General features: G+C 45.1%; 1 protein-coding gene across 1 annotated transcript; it reads right to left on the bottom strand.

Moving 5' to 3' along the window:
* Window positions 1-3,246: 3,246 nt before the first annotated feature.
* On the bottom strand, window positions 3,247-16,306 carry ASB8 (ankyrin repeat and SOCS box containing 8). The gene is made up of 4 exons (XM_018561425.1): window positions 16,253-16,306; window positions 8,263-8,378; window positions 5,520-5,624; window positions 3,247-3,879 (listed from the first exon to the last, which is right to left on the bottom strand). The coding sequence occupies exons 1-4, from the start codon at window positions 16,281-16,283 to the stop codon at window positions 3,247-3,249; spliced, it is 885 nt and encodes a 294-aa protein (XP_018416927.1). The 5' UTR covers window positions 16,284-16,306.
* Between the last annotated feature and the right edge of the window lie 2,327 nt (window positions 16,307-18,633).

Genomic DNA, 18,633 nt, shown 5'->3' with positions numbered 1-18,633 from the left:
TTAGAGACAATTCGCAAGTAGCGATGAGTGAATTTAAAAGGTTTAATTCCCCAACATTTTAGCAACAATTGGGAGATTTTGGTAAAATTGCAATATTGTTTGGATCACATATTTCTTTTATTGAAAGTGTTAAAGTTTATTTAACATACAGATATTTAACAACCAATGTAAACCCACAAATCACCCCCTTACAGCGGGACATGTTAAAGCGGAACTCCAGGAATGGAAAAAGTTAACCCTTGCAGTGAGGCTACCCCCGGACTGCGAAGGGTTATCTGCTCATTTTACTTAGTGGTGAAAATAATGTAGAAATAGTCACCTGATCCTCGGTCCCACCTGACTGCTAGACCGGTCCCACAGCTTCTTCTCTCCTGGGTTCCGGTGATCTAAGGACCCGTGACATCATCACGTCTAAAGCTGGCCATACTTCTATCAATTTCTTTTGTTCAACCTGCGGGCTGAATGGAAGAAATTGACGTGATTCCTCCATTAAACACAAACAGCAAGGCGATCAAGGAATCGCCGCTGTTTGCATTGTATTCTGACAAGCGCCGCCGGCAGCTGTCAGAATACCCAATCAGAGCGGGTAGCTCATTGGCTGCTGTCTCTGATCGGACAAAGATTTCCCAGCAGGCTCTTTCCGGCTGAAAGGGAGCCCACAGCCCCCACACACTGCGAATTTCGGCTGGTACATTAAACCCGGCAGAAATTTGGCCAGTGTACGGGCACCTCAATACAGTGCATTAGATGTGAGGATGCAGAGAGAGGCAAGGGGGTCACTGCCACACACAGGATCGAGTGACTCTCTCTTTATTATTATTATCGCCCCTAGAAAAAAAAAGCGAGCAGTTAACCCTTGCCGTACAGGGGTACCCCCACTGAAAGAGTTAATTTTTCCAATTCCTGCAGTTCTAACTCAAGATAACAAGCAAAGAGAATTGACACCGTTAGCTCCCAAGTTCCACAATGGGTAGGAAAAAAATGAGTGGCAGAAATATAACAGCAGGTATAATTCAGCGTGGGGTATTGACACCATCAACTTGGATTCTCTATGACTTCAGGAATATAAGATTGACATTGTGGGATATAGTAAGAGTGTAAAGAAGGGTAACAGAAGTGTATTGAACCGAGGGATGGGATATCTGGTGTACTAATGAAAAGATCATTTCCAACCATCAATGTATGAGACTCCACTTATCAATGTTCATACAGAGTGTTTCACTGCAGCATCCTCGGTAAAGACAGGATGGTGGGGCCGTATCTGAAGAGGCCAACCGGCCATGTAGAACATTTTTTAGGACGACCCCTTGCGGTGATATTCCACCTTTTCCCTGGTTAGTGTTGTATTAACTCTTCATAAGGAAAATGTTGGTGGGTTTAATGAGCCATTGTTGTGCAACGACTTTCTTCTCCGAAAAGAGCAATCTGATTGTAGGGGTCATGGTGTCCAGCTGGTAACGTTCCTCATATTGACTCTATACACAACCTCCCTATAATACTGGATTAGTTTAGGGCTTTTCCATAACATGTACAGTAGATTGCCTGGACCTAGTCTACATTTGGGGCAGTCGGGTCTCAGCTGCCCCACTGAAACAATTAATCTGGTGTACGGTACACTCTGAGGATGATGAAGTTCTGGGTAAGTTTGTGAGAAGACAATAATGATACTCAAAGCAGGGGTAGGCAAGCACTGACCCTCCAGCTGTTAAGAAACTATTAATCCCATAATGCTTCTACCTCTGGGAGTCATGCCTGTGGCTGTCAGGGTCTTGCAATGCCTCGTCAGACTTGTAGTTTCACCACAGCTGGAGGGCTGAAGTTTGCCTAGCCTTGCTTTAGGGAGTATTGTTAAAGTGACAATAAACTCAGAAGTTAAATCTTAAAAATACATTCAACTACCTTAACTATCAACATAAATATATCTTATTTGTGTATCACTAGGCTGTAGATCCTCAAATCATCTCTGAAGTGGTGCTGACACTGTCCTTCCTTCTGGAGGGTGACTACTTCTGTGCCCCGTGGCTCCTGTGATGGACTACAATCTCAATACAAATGAGTAAACTAAACATGAGATTGTAGTCCATCACAGGAGCCACGGGGCACAGAAGTAGTCACCCTCCAGAAGGAAGGACAGTGTCAGCACCACTTCAGCGATGATTTGAGGATCTACAGCCGAGTGATACACAAATAAGATACATTTTTGTTAATAGTTCAAGTACTTTTAAGATTTAAAGTGACATTAAAAGGATATCTGCCCCCCCCCCCCCCCTTTCCCCAATACTAGTGTAAGGACTTACCTTAAATGATGCCTCTTGATCCTACCATCTTCTTTTTTCCTGTAGTTCTCAGGAGTCCCTCCAGCGCTGGTGCCGGTCTCCGATCCAGCACTGACTCCTCTCTCTTCTTGGCACTTCCTGTCCCAGAGTCTGCGCGGGTACACGCTGCCTCCATTGACTTACCTTGTGTCTCTCCTCATCTCCCAGCCGAAGATCTGTACTGCGCATGCGCCCGTCCCATGGTCCTTTGCGGCTGCCCGACATTTTTCAGATCTTCGGACGGGAGCGCGCGGCAAAGACACAGGTAAATCTAAGCCTTTTTTCGTAACTTTTTTTTGTTTTTGCATATATCAAATGCTTGCTAGCAGTCGAGATATGCAACGTACCCAGTGGGTTTAATTATCCTTTAACTCCTGAGTTTAGTGTCACTTTATTGCTGTATTCTATTGTTCCACAGTTAAAACACGCACATTCTTTTCCCAGCCAGATCTATTTGGCATGGTAACCTGGTGCTGATGCATAGACATTAGAGAAACGTACAGTATATACTGTATATGGGAAATAAGATTATTTTAGCATTTTAGTGAAATTAATTGGAGTAAATGGGGAAAGTGACATTAAAGACTAAGAAACCCTTTCGATACATTTTGCTGGAGGTTTCCATCCCCTTTATGCCAACTCCCCTTGAGCAAATATAAATCTTCCCCTTTCTCAGCTGCATACTTAACTAGGTCTGGTACCCTGTCCAGTCACGCATTTACTTCCATGCAGCTGGTCCTCTTCTTGTGCATGCACAGTAGAACCTATAGACTTCTACAGGGATTTCTCCCATCTTCAGGAGACACCCAGGCACTGGACATAGTATACAAAGCATAAGAAGGCGGCAAATACACATCTTACATAAGCAAACCTGTACAGCTATAATATAAGATAAGTGCATAAGCCCAGTCAAAGACTGGTTCTCTTTAATTCACTCTATAAGCAAAAGATAGTCCTGAATGGATTTAGGAACAGGCAGCTCAGTCACTACATTGGCGAGCAGGCATTCCCCGAGACTACACCTAACCACTCTTCTTGCTAGAGCTTTCAAAGAGCCGGGTTCTGAGCACAGCTTGAGAAGGCGTTGGCCCAGTTGGGCATGTCGTGCCGCTTCAAGGGGCACACCTCCCTCCCTTCTCATCCGGAGGTTCCCACAAGCTCTGTGCAGCAGTTCCAGACATTGCTCCTCCCTCTCGCCTCCCAGACCTCTGCCCATCAGGGCCGCAAGCCTCCCGGCAGGGTACAGCCCCTTGAGGTTGGTGGTGTCAGGCAGTGCTCCGTAGGCTAAGAGCAATCGAACGCTCTCCAGATTGCCTTTCATGACGGCCCAGCTCAGAGGCGTGTCCTGATTATAGTCTAAGGCGTTCGCCTTGGCTCCGCCCTCCAGCAGCACCAGCACGCAGCTGTCCATGTTTTTGAAGGCGGCCCAGTGTAAGGGCGTGTCCTGATTGCCGTCCGGTGCATTGGGGTTGGCGCCGTACTCCAGCAGAATCTCCACACACGTTTCATCCTTCTCTGCTGCGTAATGGAGAGCAGTGCGTTGGTATCCATCTTTGGAGTTTACCTACAAGAGAGGAAAACTTATAAGTAACAATGCAAAAAAAAAAAAAAGACCTTTATGGGCGTGGAGGTCATTTTTATTGAAACCGATGTTCCTAAAAGATCAGAAAAGCAAGAGAAAAATAAATGCACTTCTTCAATAATATGTCACTGTCATGGATTTTATGTATCAGAGATTGAGAAGAGGAAGTTTGCTGCAATTTGGATCACAATTCAAGCAATTCATTATTCTTAAAGTCGAATTCCAGCCAGAATATTTTTTTTGTTTTGTTTCAAATATGACGAGGAAAGGTTAGGATTTTATTGTCTTCTGTGAATACTTTGGGGAGATTTCCCCTTATTGTCTGTCCTAGTGACACCCGTGTTTCCGGGACCAGAAAAAGGGGAATGGGGTCACCGGGACAAGATGGCACGGACAGCAATAAAAACTTGACTTCCCCACTTTTGTTGCTGTCCATGTCCTCATTGGAGACATTTCCCATCACTTCTGCTCCCTCTGACAATGGAGACACAGACTGTATTAAAAACCCGAGGAAGGTTTTAACTCTTCTCAACCCTATGCAAAACAAAGAATTAGGGATGCACCGATACTTTTTTTTTGGTATCGAGTTCCGATATTTTGTTTTTTTTGGGTACCCGCCGATACCGAATACCGATATTGGACGTCCCATTAAGGAAGCCAGGCAGCGTGTAACGACTGGCCACCTGGGTTCCCGATTAGCAGGGGAGCCGCCTCCATGCTCCCTCATCACCACGTGATGAGGAAGCATGGAGCCGGCTTTCAGCCCAATTAGGAAGCCGGGCGCCATGTAATGACGCCTTTTCCGGCTTCCTTATTGGTCGAGAAGCTGGCCAATCAGGAAGCCAGGCACGCATCATTACACGGCGCCCGGTTTCCTGATTGGCCGGCTCCATGCTCCCTTGTCACCAGGTGATGAGGGAGGATGAAGCTGGCTTTGTGGCCAACCAGAAAGCTGGGGTGTGTGTGTGTGTGTAATGCAAAGCAGATGACAAACGCACTCACCAATTCGTCACCAGCTTTACAGCAAGGTGCACACGGAATGGGCTTTAAACAGTAAAAAGTTTTCCTGGCACACTCACAAGCTAGCATGTAAAAAAAACTCGTCTCACACTAAGGTTAAAAACAGAGGTTTAGATACACGTCTTCTGCAGAAAATGTGAAAGCCGCACAGCCGCGCCAAGGCACCTCTTATAGTGCGGTCCTAACTCTAAACTATCAGAGTCTCCATCTTGGAGCACATGGGGCAGAAGCTCCAAGATGGAGACTCTGATAGTTTACAGTTAGGACCGCACTATAAGAGGTGCCTTGGCGCGGCTGTGCGGCTTTCACATTTTCTGCAGAAGACGTGTATTCAAACCTCTGTTTTTAACCTTAGCGTTGAGACAAGTTTTTTTACATGCTGGCTGGTGAGTGTGCCAGGAAAACTTTTTACTGTTTTACTGTGTGTGTGTGTAATGACACGCTGCCCGGCTTCCTGATTAGCCAGCTCCATGCTTCCTCAGACCTGCAGTGCGCCTCGGCGGCCAGTTGCAGCACCGTAAGATGTGACTAGAGCAATATTTAGCTTATATGGCATAATTTGTATAACAGTTTTAATAAAGAAAATGATTGGTTGTACTGACATTGGCTCCATTCTCCAAGAGCAGCTCCACGCAGTCCACGTCACACACCATACAGGCGCTATGTAGTGGCAAAAGTGTGTCATGAGGAATGTTCACATCCGCTCCCTGTGAGAGAGAAAGATAGACAGGATATCAGTACTGAGCACCCGAAGAGTCAACTCTAAACAAGATACCAGAAGATGTAGTAACCATACATGACTTGGTGATTAAAAAAAAAAAAAAAATTTGTTGTAATTACTGTTTTAAACTACCTATTTATTTATTTTTGCTATTATCTCTCTCATGCTGTTTTACCTTTGTCAGTATGGGTGATAGTGCTTTAAGGTTCAACAGTTGGATGCAGCTATTGGTACTGGTCATCTACCCCCCCTCTCCCACCACCATTTCAATCCTCCTCTTTTGCTTGGCCACATGAGTTTTGATGATGTGCAGCCTTATAGGCATCTCTGTACTAACAGGTCCGTTGCCCATCAAATCCATAACTACTACCGCTGATGAGGTAGTAACTTTTTGAAGAGTGGTCAGGTTTATAAGGTTAGAACTAGAAGTTTCCCCGTCAGGTCTGCTGTGTAGATGGAAAGGGTGAAACTACATAGAGAAATTATTTCCAGTCAATTTAGTTGTTTAGCTGTCATTTGTGATTAAAAAAAAAAAAAAAAATATGCTGTAACTGAAAATTGGCTGTTGTACCTACATGAGAGCTGCCCCAGACTGACGTTACAAGGTGTTGCATGTGAAGAAAGCTAGCTCTATAAAGACATGGTTTGGTTTGAGGAACACAATGGGTCTGGTCAGAGCCCTCACCTCAACTCTACTAAACACCTTTGGGATGAATTGGAACTGTGACTGCAAGCCAGGTCTTCTCATCCAACATCAGTACCTGACTTTCCCAAATGCTCTTTTGACTACATTGGTCACAAATTCCCGCAGATACACTCCAAGAGCTTGTGAAAAGCCTTCCTAGAAGACTGACTGCTCTTACAGCCACAAGGTGGGCCACAGCACATTATTGTCCACAGTTTTGATCTGGAATATTTTAGATATAGATATGATGGTCAGGTGTCCACAAACATTTGATCATATAGTGTCTGTGCAACTTTCAAATTACGGATTGCTTCAAGAGATTGCTTAGAGACCGCAGCCTTGTGCGAAGGACATATTGTAATTTATATTTTTTCCAAACATGAGCACCGAGCAATCTTTCCTGCACATTTTGCATGCACAGTAAAAACCAAGCCATGTTCCTAAACTGGCCTGCAGCAGAAATGTACTACAACTTGACCTAGATCTTCTGAAAACCTTCTCCCATTCAAGTGCTTCATGTTCTGCTTGCGAGGGAAAAACAAAATGCTGCATGGTGGGGATTACAGGTTCACTTTTCACAGGATGGTGATCATGTCCATGCATTGCTGGTCTTTGCCTCGACACTGTAGGCCCAATGAAGGCCAGGTCTAAATTTTCCTTCTCATCTCTGGAGCAGCTTTTGAAGTGTATCTGCGGGAATTTGGGACAATTTAGTCAAAAGAGCATTTTGGAAAGTTATTGCACTGGTGGAGGTATACAGAGGAATGCTTCTTCTAGCAAAGTATTTCTTGACAAAAGCTTGCAGTTTAAAACAAGTGATCAAATCACATAGGCAAGAGCTACCAGTGGTGTACATGGAGTTTATATGGAACCATACCATGTTGCCGATCTTAGAAGTAGAGGAATGGCTGGCCGAGGATCCTGCAGAATCTGACACTTCTGGGAGTGTCGATTTCCAGGTCCCCTGCTGCATGTTATGGCTCCCTTTGCTGGCCCGCACAGGACACAGTGGTGGCGCTGATGCTGGCGGATCAAACTAGTATGGTCTATAAAAACTGACACTCCTGGAAGTGTCAGATTGTGCAGCATTTTTAGCCGGTGGTTTCTCTTCACTACTGCAGAGAAGAGTGGCGTGGGCGAAGTGAATATGTAGGCCTCATTCACACTGCCGTATAATACACTGCGTAAGATACGCGCAGCATATTTTCCCATATGCAAATAAATGGCTCCATACACATAGATGCGTATGGAGCCCTTTATTTGCACTGTGTAAAGATGCATATAAAAAAAATTATATATATATATATAGCTGGTGATACAAGCGATCGAGCGTCTATAGAGACGCTCGATCGCTTGACTGTGTTAAGCTCCCGGCCGGCCGTGTAATTACAACGGCCGGCCAGGAAGCTGCTCGTCGGGCTCCACCGTCCACTCGTCACAGACGAGTGGACGAGTGGATTTTTCGAGCCCTGTATATATATATTTAACCAAGTTGCATCCGGGCTCGGAATTTCTGCATATTTTACTCGTACACAGTACATTAAAATTTCTATTTAGAATGATGCATTCTGGGATTGCATACAGTGCAGGCATATACGCTATATACAATTTTGCTCTTGCGTTGTGTGTGCATGAGGCCTAAATGTCTCCTTTGCAGGGAGCTCTTCACTGTAGTTTTATTTTAGTGATTAGGTCACTGGACTGGTGATGGCCACTTTTGGACTTTCACTCACGAGCCCCTGATTTGATCAATTAATGGTGATGGTTTCCAAATTGAAAGATGATCAGCGTGAACTGCTTGAAGTTGAAGAGAATAATGCAGATCGGGAACGCTAACTGTCCTTGCTGAATGCTTGATTCAGAGACAGCCAGGCAGCTAGCATTTGAAGGAGGCCAGCAATGGCAGGTTACTTGAACAAGTCTACCGCTTTCTAATTACCTTGCGGATTAGAGATTCCACAGTGTCACCGGGCAAAGAGCGTACGGAGGAGATTGTTCGAATTAACCTCTCAGACAGAGAGTACTTTCTATGCACCTCTATCATTTTTCTAATACCTGGAATATAAAAGAAAAGGAAAAATATGAACAATATAAAAAAAATGTTACCCATTGATTGATCGCATGACTAATAAATATAATGGCGGGCCATCCATTCGTTTTTCAAGTTGGTATTTGCATATTACAGGACCCTGAATTTGGAGGGTTCTGTGGTGCTCATGAAGATAGTGAGTGGTACCCCTAGGCACAAAAAGATGTCTGCTTCACACCCTGTTGCAAGTTTACTTTGTACATGGAAAGATTTGCTTTAACTACTTCTCTACCGGCCACTGTAAATAAACAGCCGGTATATGGAGCACTTGTTCCAGGAGGACGTACTTGTATGTCGGCGCACAAGGACACCCAGTGCACCCATCATGCGCACAAGCCACTGTGTCTGCTGTTATGAGACAGCGGAGAGCATCGGCTACAGGCACAGAGCTGTTCAGACTGGCCCTGTGATTTCTGAGATTGGGAACTAATGAATTCATGAATCATTCTATCATTAGTTCCTGAGGAAAAAAACCAAACTTTAGCAGCAACAAATAATAAATGTAATCACTTTTAACCCCCCTCCTGTGTATGTCAGCTCCATTCTACCCCTGCTCTGAGCTGTATATTAACCCCTTCATCTCCTGCACCTCTGTACATTACCCCCTTCATTTCCTTTCTGCCACTGTATGTGACCTGCACATTAACCCCTTGAACTCCACCACCTGTACATTTAATGTATCTAGTACACCATTTCCAAGTTCTTACTCCCTCAACCCCAGCCAGTTTCTTCATTTCCAAAACATTGTGGCAAAAAAGTGAGATCACCTTGGGGTGTCTACTTTCCAAAAAGATAAATGTGAAAGATGTCACCAGCACACCGAAGATCTTTTTCGAATCACCAAATGCTCAAGTTGTCAGAATGGATACAAGCGCTTTTGGGGCCTCACTGGGCCCTTCATCAGGCTTCAGCATTTCCAAAAAGGGGTCATTTTGGGTTTTTTTGCACTGTCCTGGCATTATTATTTGCTATTTTTGAAATTGGAAAGTAAGGCAAGTTTTTGTTCAATTTTATTAGTAATTTTTCCTTTATATAGTAAAAAAAAAGTTCAATGACAACTCAGTCTCAAAAAATGATAGCATTCTCACTTAAACTATCACAGCACTGAAACCTGAAAAATGGCCTGGTAATGAAGGGGGTGTAACACGGTGGTCTTGAAGTGGTTAACAATGAATATTCAAACTCTTGTTTAGGCTTTGTGGATGGTTTTCTTTAAACCATGTGACTGGTTTTCTTTAAACCTCTGACGTGCAGTTTTTTTTTATATGTAAGAAAAAATGATACTGGATAGGATAACGAAGGTCATGGAAAAGGGCACATTGGGCAGGGAGCATGGTTATCCGTGTCCTGGCAGACAGTGATACAAGCATAGCCTTACGCTCCCATTTCTCTGCACTCTTTCTGCCGCATTTGAGGACTGACTGAGGTACTCTGTTCTCCCTCCTCTCCCCCTCGGGGAGGCTCCCCTGCCTCTGGCACTCAGAAGGCACATGAGACGGGCCAAGGCGATGCCTCCCAGGGCTGCTTTTAATGGATGAAGAGCAGAGAGCATCTCCTTCCATTAATTCCTGCTCGGATGGGATGAAATATTCAGTAGCCATCAGAAGGAGGAGTGGGGGGCGAGATCAGCTCGGGCTCCCTCCTAGCCAAACAGACTGTGCTGCCAAATTCTGACACACAGCAAATATTAGGGGAGATTAACCAGTTTGTTGCCAGGGGAACCAGATGTAAAGTGCTAGTTCTGGTAGTACGGAACAACATGACAGGACTTGGAGCTATAGGCTAACGCACAGCAGCTGGAAACTGTCAGCTAGATTACAAGAGGGACGCTGTGTTCTCCACGCCGCTAACTTTGCCCCCTTTAGGAATTTTAGCACTTATGACATACAATGTTAGCATAAGAAGGCACATGCACTGACCTGACATGTAACATATTAAATGCAGAGAAATGCGCAAATCTGGGAACGTTAAGCTGATTGCAAAATGCAAACCGTCACCAAAAAAAAGAATACAAATTGATTGCGCTTTTAGGGAATCTACAAACACTGCAAGATCATCTCACCAATGACCAGGCATAGGAACCCAAAGTGTTAGTAAGTTCCCAAGTAAAAATGGCAACCACTCGATCGGATCATCCTATACCTAGTAAGGTGCACATGGGAAGGGTTCATAATATAATAAAAATAATATACCTGGCACAGTTACCAACTAGTCAGCACAAGGTCTGTTTAAAGAATGCGTGTTAAAAGGAGAACTATGGGGTTAAGGCTTTTCCCCATAGTTCTCCTTAGGGTAACGGGAGGACACAAACTAGCGTCCTCCCGTCACCCTAGTCTCAGTATAACGCTCCCCCGTCCGTTCCGCCAGTCAGCGCTGGCGGATCGGAGCGGGGGGAATCCAGCCCCTCCCCTGTCACGGCAGAGAGCCATGACAGGATCGAGAGGTGAGCGAACGCCGGTATGTGTTCGCTCACCTCCCGATCTACTGAGCCGACCTGTGACAGTCTCATTGTCACAGGTCGGCTAGAACTATGAGGTGAGTGAAAAGCACTCACCTCATAGTTCTCCTTTTAAAAAAAAAGGAGGTTTTTGTTGCATATATTTGCAAAGATACATGAAACCACACTGCCGCTCAAAGGCCCTTCTGTAAAATGTGGTCCCTATAGCTGGCCATACCCTGCTTGTGGCTGAATCCTGCTGACTCCGTAAAAATTCGAGCTGTGTGTGGCCCTGTCAGCACCACTCCAATCAACAAAAGTTGATATTTCAATTGACCTTTGTTTAGTGGGCGGGCCAAAAATTGTCAGCCAATCAGTTGCAGTCACTGTTCCTGTATTCTGAAAGCTTTGAGTGCAGGATGTCAGAATGCAATAGACAGCAGGGAAGAATCCCCCATCCATGACGTTTAGCGTGGACAGGGGGAATCAAGAGTTTTTCCTTGTTCAGCATGCGGAGCTGAATGAGAAGAAATGAACTGTGTATGGCCAGCTTAACTCTAATCTAACAAAGCTCCCATCTTGGGACATGTATAGTAATGAATGAATTAAGAACAGGTATGCCTTCAAGATCCAGCAACACACCCAAATCCCAATGGCGTTCAATGGCAGCTCAACTAGTGTCTATCTGCACCATAACATGGTGCCATTTCCTGCAGCATTCTCCTGGGAGACCAAGCTGGAAGAGGAGGGGTGCTGCACTGCAGAGTGCAGCTCTGTGTGGGGACAAGTCCAGAGATAGAGTGAAAATTCCAGAAACAGCTCCTTTTTAATTCTAAGAGGGTTATTCAGAAAAAAAAGGTGAAGGGTTTAGAGAAACCAAGGAGAAGTGAATAATCTAGGACAATATAACTGAACTGGAAAGTGAGCGGAGTTGGAGAATTTTTCCAAATCAGATATGTTGTCCTAGATTGTTCACTAGGACAATCTTTTTGCCTTCTCCAAACCCTTCACCCTTTTGTGTATAACCCTGTAAACTTCGCCACTGTGCTGCCTTTAAAGGATATCTCAAGCTGGAGTTAAGCTTTGAGGCAGAACTAAATTCCGCTGGGTGAAGCGGCCCTAGCCATTAAATACTAGTGGTACAGCATACTTGCATATTATTGCCAAATTACCTCTCAGTGTACCCTCCTTCAGCTGTTACGGGCACGGGATCCAGTCACCAGTCCATTCAATGCCACCATCATCCGACCTGCCGTGGTTACGCTGCAATCCCATTAGACCATTGTTCATGCTCAGCTCTGGTAATCTGAATTTGAGAACTCAAGCCAAGTTCCGGGGTGAGCCTACTGGTCCATGACAATGATGGACGGCCTTACTAACAAGAATGATTGGGGCAGGCCTGAGTTTGACTTTGGCTCCGGCAGTAGGCATTTGAATAATAGAGCGCCTTGGGTTTCTGGGTTCCCATGTGTCCTAGAATAAGACAGGAGACACCTTTGTCGGTTAAAGCAGGGAGGGAGTGGAGAGTGTGGCCTGCTGGATACATGGAAATGGCATCATCAGTATGTACAATCTATTCATTCCAAGTCACCGCCGAGATATACCAAATGAAACGGCGGGAGACACTGTGCATTTACAGCACCCGATATTAACAGGGTTATTCACAAAAGGGTGAAGAGTTTGGAGAAGGCAGGAGAAGTGATCAATCTAGGACAACATAGCTAGATTGTTCACTTCTCCGGCCTTCTCCAAACCCTTCACCCTTTTATGAATAAAAAGTTAGACTCCTTGAAATCCTCCCACACTTCACTTCACCCCTGGTCAGTGGATGTTGCTGGGCTCTGGAAAAGCTGCCGAGTACAGACTACATGCCAGGCTGGGCTAACAAAAACAGCTTAAAAAGTGAACCTGTAAAGATACAACATGTGAGTTCCCATTGATGACTTGTGTTTAAAGGTGCAGTCTTTATGGCTATTATCTTGGTCGTGGCATGTTTCCTCCAAGTCAGGGACTCGCTTGGTGGCTAACCAGGATCAGAAGACATCCTGTATATTTAAAACCAAGTCAGAAATATGCGAGCTGCCATTAACGACTTCTCATATTGAAAATGCTAGTTACCCGTCTGTCATTCTAATAAAAGCTTTAATCATTTCTGTATACAGATCAGAAATGCCGACTTCATCGGACTTGTCTTGTCTGCATGTTTATTCTGTGACAATTATTACGAAAAATTAAGGCCAGAGGATGAGCACAACAGCCAAGCAAGTAGACTTTTCATTAGGAGGTCAGCAGTGGCAGCCTCTACGTTCCTCTAAGGGCAGGTTTACTTTAAAGCCTTTAAAACACAAAACTCCCCTTGCAGTGGGGCTTATTTAAAGCAAGGGTATAATAGTTTTTGCTCCTTCACATTGCAAGGCAGGCTCCTGCAGACTCTTATACTCCAACCATCACTGGTCCTCTGACATCATCAAGTACAATGCAGGGCCATTAGTCCTGCATTGGAAATCAGGATGCCAAGCGACCGCCCACAAGTTGAAGTGTGGGGAAGATTTGAGTGCCGGCTTATTTCATAACTAAGTGCAAGGTTAAAGAAAAACAAACCCTACTCTTAATGCCACCAATACTTACCTATATCTGTGGTCACATGATGTGCCAGGTTCAAAGTCTTCTATCTTCTTCCCTGAAGCAGAATCCTTCTAGGAGGTGTCCACTTCTCTGCTTGGGACACTTCCTATTGGCGAGATCCTCTAAAGACCGCAGTGCTAATGACATCTAGTGACAACCGGACTATTGCAGCGCTGGATCGAATAGTCGTGACTCACGGAAGCGGCCCAGGCATGAGTATAAGAGAGATTATTAAGTTTTGTTTTTTTTAAAAAGCCGACTGGATGATTAGGGGAAACAATAGGGATACATTTTGCAGGGAGATGGGCTTTAGAGTACACCTATGAACTATGAAGGCTCACACTGCTCGCTTTCTTTAAAAAAAAATGGAAGCTTCCCGATTTCTGGAATCCGTACTTGCGAATCACAAACCCAGAACAAACATACAGCAAAATAAAGTCAGAGAAAAGTCAGATACTCTTCTGTTTACACTTATTCTGGATCAGTATTAAAGCCGCAGCCAGGAAAATAACATGTTAGTGCCAGGGGCACTTTAAGCCAGCCCATAATCTCTGACAAGCCTATCGCTATCAAATCCTTCCCTATCTGTCCTGGGCAAGATTTAATCAATTGCTTCTTGTAGAAACCTGCCAGTCTCTTACGGCAACTCTCATACCTTTCCTCTCAATATCTCCCAAACAATTCTGACTTGTGGATTGTCCATTTATCCCAAAAAAAAACAGATGGCTGGTAAGGAAAAATAATAAATTATGGAGATGTGAATTATTTTTTTTAATGAAAATGGCACCTAGCTAGCCCACAAACCCATAGAAGACATTACACAACAAGCATCTCCCCAGTTTCCTACTGGCTTGTTGAATGATTATGGACCTTGTGGCTACTCTAAGCTGCTGGAAGGCTTATGCCCCTTTTGAAGCCTACAACCTGATAATCCACCCAATCAGAACCCACATTCTGTGCAAGCTTACTGCCTCACCGGCAATAACTCTTGGCTGTGGATATGTAGTGTGACATAGGTGCACAGACCACCAAGAAACAACACCCTCCTGAAGTACTTCTAGGACAGAGTGGGTAGCAGGTGGGGGCATCTGTGGGCCTTTTAATATCTTCTCTGGAGTGCTCCTACCCCACCACACCCTCAAGTAAGGATCTTTAATCACAAGGCAAAGTGACAAGTTCTCCTGATTGGGCACCTCCTACCCAATGATACTTACCTTCTCTGCAATCCCCCAACACTTAACCAACGATACTTACCTTCTCTGCAATCCCCCACCACCTACCCAATGATACTTACCTTCTCTGCAATTCCCAACCACCGACCCAATGATACTTACCTTCTCTGCAATTCCCAGCCACCGACCCAATGATACTTACCTTCTCTGCAATCCCCAACCACCGACCCAATGATACCTTCTCTGCAATCCCCAACCACCGACCCAATGATACCTTCTCTGCAATCCCCAACCACCGACCCAATAATACCTTCTCTGCAATCCCCTACCACTTTGTTGGCCTGTGAAAGCACCAAAGCCAGTCATAAACCAGTAGAATTGTGTTGGAAAGTTTTGGTATTCAGAACGCTTGATTGATTTTCTAATGGTTAGTGGGGTCTAATTGGGCATTTGTTTTCTACGGCAGTCACAAGGAACATCGAAGGAGCGGACTGTTTCTTATCTGAACAAATTAAATTCTGGCCGTGAATGTAATTTCATGCTAGTCACAATAGAAACCTGTTTAATACATCTGGGATTCCATTCACATGGTATGGATGAAATTAGGGGCTTTCGAACAAAATTAGCCAACTCGATGACAGCCAGATCCAATGCTCTGACTTTTTCAGCTACAGTGGCTCTTCTATTGGATTGGACTACATGGGCAAGCCTTCGCTTCCCGCATGCATCAGTGAGCCTTGGCCACTGATGACCCTTTCACCAGTTCACCGTTTTTTCTTCCTTGAACCATTTTTGGTAGGTCCTGACCAATGCAGACCGGGAACATCCCACATTGGCCCTTGTCAAAGTCACTCAAATCCTTAAAGTGATATTGAAGCTTCCTTTTTTTTGTAATATTTGCTACAAGGAGGCCCACCTTTGTCTGAGGATGTTGTTGTTTTTCTTTAAAATGTTACATTTTCAAGTGGGCCCCTGCAGCGCTTTTCCCCCCGCCCCATGCACGGGTGCTTCCATCGGCTAATGGAGGCACCCGTGCACACTCGTACCCGCAGTGGCTGTGTGTGTCCATAGACAAACATAGCCCTGTGGCAGGCCACGCCCCTCCTCTCCAACCATAAGAAGTTCGGGGAACAGAGGATAGCTTCAGGACCGGCGGCGGGGTCAAGCATTGCTGACAGGTAAGTGTGGGGGAGACTGGGGGAGAGAATGCATTAAGGTTAAAAAATGCCCGGAACTTAATACTACTTTAAGTTTGCCCATTTTTATTTATTTATTTTTTACTCCAACACATCAACTTCAGGGACACAATGCTCACTTGTTGCCTAATATGTCCCACCCACTTCCAGGTGCCATTGTAACCAGATAATCCATGTTATTCATTTAATCTAGATCTGATTGAGGGACACTGAAAGCATATCTGGATGCTTTACTGCATTTTGCAAACCATCATCCCTCATTCCTCCCTTTATTGAATAAGCGTGACAGAGGCTGTTATGATAATGTGGACTCATGTCAATGATTGTGGGCTTTTGTGCGAGAAACCTTTACACAATACTGTACAATAACAAATAAACTGTAGCCACACATCCTAGTTCAGCAGACCTACCTGGGAAATCAAAGGATGGGTTTAGGGACATAGTGCTGAAAAGCAACAGCACCACCTGGTGGAGAGAAGAACAAAAGACGTTAGAAAACGGAAACTGTGTCTATTTATTTATTACAGGTATTTATAGAGATCTGATCATTTACACAGTGCACATTCACATCAATCCCTGCCCTCGAGGAGCTTACAGTCAGGGGCCCCATCTCATATGCATACATACAGGGCCAATTTAGACAGGAGCCAATGAACCTACCAGCATGTCTTTGGAGTGTAGGAGAAAACCGGAGTAGCCGGAGGAAACCCGCACAGGGCGAACCTTGTAGATAGTGACCTGGCCAGGATTTGAGCCAGGGACGTCAATGCTGCAAGGCAGAAGCGCTAACCCCTAAGCCATTGTGTTGTAGCTTAACAGTCCTCAGACATGATGGCTGCATTCGTTTTTTTTTCACCTGTTGATCCTGCATGTCACACACTTCCTGCCCTAAGGTGACAACGCTCACCCCTGTCTCTGTGAAGGAGTAACACTGGCACCTAGGGACAGGAAGTGTGTTAGGACTATAGAACCTCAACAAAGTTCCCTCCGCACTCCTTACTGGTATGTCCCAAGAGGGTGGGTGCTGCAGTGACTGCGGATGGTGCCGCCGTTCTTGAAGCAAAAGGAGTTGGTCACCAGCACACCAGTGGTTAAATGTTTAAAATTAGGTCTATTTTATTAGCATAGACTCATCTTGTCCATAGTGACGATTGGGGGGCATGCAGGGTCCCTTCATCAGGCATAAGAAGACCAACCAGAACTATAGAACCCCCCCAAAACGTCTCTGCAGACAACACAGCAGCTGCATAGGCGGCCTAGTCTGAGACACACCCTGACCTCTGGGCAATAAAGGAGCAGGAACAGGCAGATGAGGTCATCACTCTGCACCGTCCTCTTGTCAGGAAGCTGCCAGCGTTAGATGAAAAGCACTGTACAATGCAGTAGAGACTGAGAGGCCTGTTCCCATCTGCCCATTTATATGTGTTGTTGGTGCAGTGCATTAGAAAACGTCCAGATAGATGCAACTTATGTCTTCTCCTTCCCTAAAATTAAAGCAGAACTCCAACCAAACCGTTGAAAAAAAAGTACACCATTTAAAGCTGAACTCCGGCCTTCCCATCAGTCTTACACAGTTGTACCGTCTCCTATCCTGGAATTAAATGGCTTACTCTGATTTTGCTGCACACTGTGAGCATTAGAAGCTGCAGCTCAAGTCAGATACAGCCCGCCTCATTTCCTGGCTGCAGGATGTCCACCATCATCCAGATCCTTGGTTCTCAACTGGTGGGTCGTGACCCAAAAGTGGGTCGCCGCGTGCCTTCCACTTTTCTAGGCGAGAGGCTCCTTAGCCTCCCCCTTGCGCAGCACTGTCAGTTCTCATGCCAAGAAGCCATTCAAAATATGCTGCCTGGTGCCGAGTGTCAGCTTAGGGTGGGGGAATGGCCGCGGAGGGAGCTCCATCCATACGTGTATTGCTTACAGCTCCCTTGAGTGTCCTGTAGGTGCCTGGACCGGAGTGAAAACAGGTTTCCACCGCACTCCATACTGGTATGTCCCTTTAAAATGGGTGCTGCAGTGATAGTGGATGGCACCGCTTCAAATTCAAATAGTTAAGTATATCACCAGCACAACAAAGTAAAATTTTATTGATGTACCCACATCTCGTCATACAGCAACGTTTCGGGGCCACTCAGGGTCCCTTTATCAGGTCATGCCTGATGAAGGGACCCCGAGTGGCCCCGAAACATTGCTATGACGAGATGTGGGTACATCAATAACATTACCACTCGTAAAAAATTTTTTTACTTTGGTGTGATGGTGATATACTTAACTATTTGGACCGGAGTGAAGTCACATTCTGGTTCCTGTCACCTCTACAGGTGCGGAAGGGATCTGTGCCAGCAATGCACATATGGATAGAGCTCCATCACAGCACAGCAGCCCACACTGGGCCCCAGGCTGAGGATCCTCTCCAGTTCTTGTAAGGTAAGGAGACTGGGTGGCTTTTAGAAAAGTTAATGTCCTAGTCACATGTGCCAGAGTTCCAGGAAGTAAAGGGAGATAGATTCATCTGGCCTTAGTAAAAATGGCCACTGGGAGAAGAATGGGGAGGAAAAGAGAAAGAAGGTGCAGGGGCAATGATCTAGAAGTATGTGCTTGTAGATTGTCATTACTAAATGTTTCTAAAGGTGCGCTTGTTGTCATTTCAAAGATCTGGGTGAAGGTCGGCTTTAAGTACTTGATTCTGTCCTGATTTTGGTCTCATTATCATTATACAGGATTTATATAGAGCCCGCAATCAAGACGGCTCTGCCGGTGAGAGCTTACAATCAGCCTCATCAGCACAGAA

This window comes from Nanorana parkeri, unplaced genomic scaffold (assembly GCF_000935625.1).
Source record: "Nanorana parkeri isolate BGI_ZX_2015 unplaced genomic scaffold, ASM93562v1 scaffold19, whole genome shotgun sequence".
In the NCBI taxonomy this organism is placed as follows: domain Eukaryota; kingdom Metazoa; phylum Chordata; class Amphibia; order Anura; family Dicroglossidae; genus Nanorana; species Nanorana parkeri.
The sequence above is the reverse complement of the archived record's forward strand: the minus strand, read 5'-3'. Positions and strand labels throughout refer to the sequence as shown.